The sequence below is a fragment of the Vigna unguiculata genome, chromosome 6 (genome assembly GCF_004118075.2).
Source record: "Vigna unguiculata cultivar IT97K-499-35 chromosome 6, ASM411807v1, whole genome shotgun sequence".
In the NCBI taxonomy this organism is placed as follows: Eukaryota; Viridiplantae; Streptophyta; class Magnoliopsida; order Fabales; family Fabaceae; genus Vigna; species Vigna unguiculata.
Window position 1 is genome coordinate 10,673,714 of NC_040284.1, and position 5,569 is coordinate 10,679,282.

At 35.7% G+C, this 5,569-nt stretch overlaps 1 protein-coding gene across 1 annotated transcript; it reads left to right on the plus strand.

Moving 5' to 3' along the window:
- Positions 1-429: 429 nt before the first annotated feature.
- On the plus strand, positions 430-4,460 carry LOC114188134 (putative disease resistance RPP13-like protein 1). Its single transcript, XM_028076680.1, has one exon. It carries the CDS (start codon positions 655-657, stop codon positions 4,363-4,365), a length of 3,711 nt encoding a protein of 1,236 aa, XP_027932481.1. The 5' UTR covers positions 430-654; the 3' UTR covers positions 4,366-4,460.
- The last annotated feature ends 1,109 nt before the right edge of the window (positions 4,461-5,569 follow it).

Genomic DNA, 5,569 nt, shown 5'->3' on the forward strand with positions numbered 1-5,569 from the left:
TTAGATGGTCGATTTTAATCATAATATTATTCGTATTGGAGCGTGTGCTCCAGCATAAATTTGTCTTGTCCTCGAAAGCTCCTCGAATTGTGAAAAGCAAAATATATTTAAATCATCTTAAACTTTAAACCTGGACTCTCGTAAGTAATATGAAATTATTGGATGCACTAAAAACAGTAATCAACTTCTGAAATTAAATTAAAAACAATTTTTAGAGACTTTATATGTCTTTAATTAATTTCTGTACAAAAACTAGTTTTATTTCATTGAAATTTTTATTTATGTTTCAATTTTATTTTCTTAAAAATGCTTATTAACCACAGTTTTTAAATCACGTTTACCACATCCTTATGGTCATATAACCATGATTAATCAACTCAATGCCTTGGCAACTTTGAAAACAATCGGCAACTATGAAACCAGCAGAAAAAAGATGCACGAAGCACCTGATTAAAGCCCAAGAGGAGTAGAACAAAGTCAAATGTGAAACTTCTCTGCTGTTAATACGTAGGACAAATGGTAGAGATAAGGGAAAAGGTTCACGCGTTCACAATAACAACAGTGAAATCAATGAAAACATTGACTTAAACCTTATCATATCTCATTTAGCAAGAGTTTCGGTGTTCTAGTTCAATTTGCAAAACAAGGGAAGAAATGATGGCCCTAGCTATGGTGGGAGAGGCCCTTATCTCTGCTTGTGTGGAGGCCTTGATAAAAAGAATAGCTTCTAGACAGTTTAGAGATTTCTTCTCCAGTAGAAAGCTGAATATTTCTTTGCTGGATGAGTTGAAGACGACTCTATTGGCACTTAGTGCTGTGCTCAATGATGCTGAGGAGAAGCAGATCACAGAACCTGCAGTGAAGGAATGGCTTGATGAGTTGAGAGATGCTGTCTTAGATGCAGAAGATTTGTTGGATGAAATCAACACACATGCTTTGAGATGCAAAGGGGTGGGAGAATCTACAAAATTTGTTACAAAGGTAAGATCTTTGCTTTCTTCTCGCTTTAAAAACTTGTACATGGGTATGAATTCCAAGTTTGAAGCAATATCTAGAAGGCTAGAACAGTTTGTTAGACAAAAAGATATTCTTGGCTTGCAAAGTGTTTCTAGGAGAGTCTCTTATAGAGCAGTAACAGATTCACTGGTTGAATCCGTTGTGGTTGCTAGAGAGAATGACAGGGAGAAGCTACTTAGCATGCTTGTATGTGATGATGGTGATGGCATGTGTAATGATGTAGAAGTGATCACAGTATTGGGCATGGGGGGTCTGGGAAAAACAACCCTTGTTCAATGCCTTTACAATGACAGTGAAGTGCAGAAACATTTTGATTTGACAGCTTGGGCGTGTGTGTCAGATGATTTTGATATTCTCAATGTAACGAAAAAAATTGTTGAATCTCTCACATCCAAAGACTGTCACATCACTAATCTTGATGTGCTTCGTGTTGAATTGAAGAATAACCTAAGAGATAAGAAATTTCTGCTTGTGCTTGATGACCTTTGGAATGAAAAGTATAACGATTGGCATAACCTAATAGCACCTTTTAGAAGTGGGAGAAAGGGAAGTAAAATCATTGTTACAACCAGACAACAAAGAGTTGCACAGGTCACACATACATTTCCCACTTACGAGCTGAAACCTCTTAGTGATGAAAATTGTTGGCGTATACTGGCCAGACATGCATTTGGAAGTGAAAACTACCACAATTATCCAATCCTAGAAGAAGTTGGGAAAAAAATTGCAAGAAAATGTAATGGTCTTCCATTGGCAGCTAAAACATTGGGAGGCCTTTTGAGATCAAATGTTGATGTTGTGGAATGGAATAGAATTCTGAACAGCAATTTGTGGGCACACGATGATGTTTTACCTGCTTTGCGCATCAGTTATTTTCATCTTCCAGCACATTTGAAGAGATGTTTTGCTTATTGCTCCATTTTTCCAAAACAACATTTGTTGAATAGGAAGGAATTAATTTTGTTATGGATGGCTGAAGGCTTTCTTCAACACATTCATGAAGACAAAGAAATGGAATCAGTGGGTAATGACTGCTTCAATGAGCTATTATCTCGATCCTTAATTCAAAAAGACAATGCTGTTGCAGAGGAAAATTTCCGAATGCATGACCTCATCTATGATTTAGCTAGACTTGTGTCTGGAAGAAGTTCTTACCACTTTGATGGCAGTGAAATCCCAAGAACCGTTCGCCATTTATCATTTCTCAGAGAGATGTTTGATATCTCTGAAAAATTTGAGGGCTTGTATGAGCTGAAGTGTTTGCGGACCTTTCTACCACGATTGTCATATCCATTTGTGCAATGTTACTTAACCAAAATGGTATCACATGGTTGGTTGCCAAAACTAAGATGTTTGCGAATACTTTCGTTGTCTAAATACACTAACATCACTGAGTTGCCTAATTCGATTGGCAATTTGTTGCACTTGAGGTATCTGGATCTTTCCTACACTTCAATTGAAAGCTTGCCCGATGAAACATTTATGCTTTACAATTTGCAAACTTTGATATTATCAAATTGTGAATCTCTTATTCAATTGCCGCAGAAGATAGGAAATCTGACCAACTTACGCCACCTTGACATCAGTGACACTAATTTGACAGAGATGCCAACACAAATATGCAAATTGCAAGAACTCCGTACCTTGACAGTTTTTATTGTTGGAAGACAAGGTGGACTAAGTATCAGAGATTTATCCAAACTTCCCTATCTTCAGGGCAAGCTTTCCATCATGAACCTGCAAAATGTTGTCAATCTTGTGGACGTTTTTGGGGCCAATTTAAAGAAAAAAGAGCAGATCGAGGAGCTTATTCTAGGATGGGGCAGTGATCCACATGAACCGCAGTTTGAAAAGGATGTACTTGACAACTTGCAACCATCAATAAATTTGAAGAAACTCAGTATCAAATGTTATGGTGGCACTTCCTTTCCAAATTGGATTGGACATTTTTCATTTTCCAAGATCACAGTCCTTACTATAAGTGATTGCAACAATTGCTTGTCACTTCCACCCTTTGGACAACTACCTTCTCTGAAGGAGCTTGTTATCAAAAGGATGAAAATGGTGAAGAAAGTTGGTGATGAGTTCTATGGCAGCAATGTAGGCTCACAGTTGTTTCAGCCATTTCAATCACTAGAGAATCTGGAATTTGAAGATATGTCCGAGTGGCAGGAATGGCTACCGTTTGAGAGTGAAAACAGAAACTTTCCTTTTCCATGTCTTAAGACTTTGTACCTCTACAAGTGCCCCAAGCTGAGAGGAACCTTGCCAACTCATCTACCTTCACTAACAAATGTGATTTTCTCAGAGTGCAACCAGCTGGTGACAAAATTATCTGATGTGCATTGGAATACATCAATTGAAGCAATACATATTAGAGAGGGACAAGAAGCCTTGTTGTCTATGCTTGACAATTTCTCTTATTGTGAGCTATTGATTGAAAAGTGTGATAGCTTACGGTGTTTGCCCAGAATGCCACTTGCTGCAAATTGTCTTCAAAAGTTGACTCTTACAAATATCCCATCTTTGATTTACTTCCCAGCTGATTGTTTGCTCACATCATTGCGATCACTTGACATTTGGCATTGTAGAAACTTAGAGTTCCTATCTCACAATACATGTCCTAAATTCAAATCACTTGAAACACTGAGAATATGGAACAGTTGCAGTTCCCTGACATGTTTTTCATTAGCTTTTTTACCTGTCCTTCAAGAGCTTCATATCCGTTTTATTCCCAACTTGGAAGCAATTACTACTCATGGGGGAGAAGCAGCTCCGAAACTAGTTGATTTTATTGTCACTGATTGTGAGAAACTCAGATCACTGCCAAATCAAATTGATCTCCCTTCCCTTGAACACTTGGATCTATCTGGGCTTCCCATGCTAGAATCATTGTCTCCAAGGTGTTTTCCTTCTTCTTTAAAATCACTTCATGTTGATATTGGAATACTATCATCTGTATCCAAAAAAGAGTTAGGTGTGTTATTCCAACGCCTATCTTCTCTGTCACATCTTCTAGTCAAGGGTCTTGGTGATGAAGATCTTGTTAACACTCTTTTGAAGCAGCAGTCTCTGCCTACTTCCCTAGAATATCTGTTCCTTAATAATTTCAGTGGCTTAAAGTTGTTGGAAGGAAAAGGGCTTAAAAATCTCACTTCTCTCCAAATGCTTCAAATGTACAACTGTCCTAGTATTGAGTCCTTACCAGAGGGTCAACTTCCACACTCTCTTCAAGTACTCAGTCTTAGGGAGTGCCCTTTACTGGAAGCAAGATATCAAAATCATAAATACTGGTCTAAAATCGCTCACATTCCTGCAATCAAGATAAATGAAAAAGTCATAATATGAATTAGAGTCATCAATAGGTAAATAAATGCTTCAATTGTTTTGAAAATGTACCATGTTAAATTGTTTGTTAATGTTACGCCACTTTTATTTTTATAGAAAGAAATTTGTCTGTCAAACTTCCTGCTGACAACCACAAATAATTATTGATGGATTGACCTTCTGTTTCAAACTGGTTTGGATTGTTGAGTACAGAATGATGATACATTTACTTCAAATCGGTTTTTATTATTAAATAGACCTTTAGAAATAAGCATTAAAACAGGTTTAACTGGAGATTTTTAAAGTGCTGCTAAAGCACCTGATGAGAAGAAAAGTAAGTATCATGACAGTGCTTCATACAGTAGATTATATAAATCCATTGCTAAAGAGATGGCAAAATGACAGAACTCAGATGCAGAAAGATAATGGTAGAGTACTGTGACATAGACTGAGGAAATGGTAATGCAGAAAGATGATATAGTATAATCTGTGTTTTGCCTTTTTTTTTCCCTAATCATAGACACTGCATGAAAAGCTCTGTTTATGCACTCAGGATGTGTGATTAGATCAACTGGGTTGTTGTGTCTCAATAATCTAATTTTTTTTATTATTGAAGTTGTCAAACTTGAAAAATTTGATTAGAAATGACACTTTCTTTCCACAATGATTGGTAGCTGAGCCTAGAAAGTGGTGACCAATTTCTTCATATTTGCTTGCTGTGATTCTGACAGTTTATTGCATTATTTGCTTTCTCTAGTACCTATTTCAATCTTCTTATCACATATTCAGTGAGGAAGTTTCTTTTGGCATGAATTATTTGTAAACTAGAAAGTTGTTCTATATATAATGATTTTTGTGGTATCATCCAAACCTCAGAAACTAGACTTTGTATTAGACTTCTTGTTTATAACAGTGTTTTGTTTTATTAATGTTAAGAAAATTACCTTTTCACAAACAAAATTTTGACAAATTTAACAAAGTTTCTAAAAATAGAATTAAAGTTGATTAATTTTTTATTTTTTAATTGAAATAAAATAATAAAATAATATTTTTTTATCTAAGAAAGTTTGTCAAAACTTTGTTAAAAATACTTTCTTAACATATCATAGCTCTTAATGTTATCCCCTATTGCTTTGTATTACTCCAAGTCTGAATCTATTTGGTAGTGTGTTTTTTTATTTTTTATTTTAATTAATATTATAGTTTAGAGTATTGTTGGATGACC

Excerpts from the sequence above, each read along its gene's own strand:
- LOC114188134 (XM_028076680.1), top strand. The coding sequence starts at position 655 with ATGATGGCCCTAGCTATGGTGGGAGAGGCCCTTATCTCTGCTTGTGTG.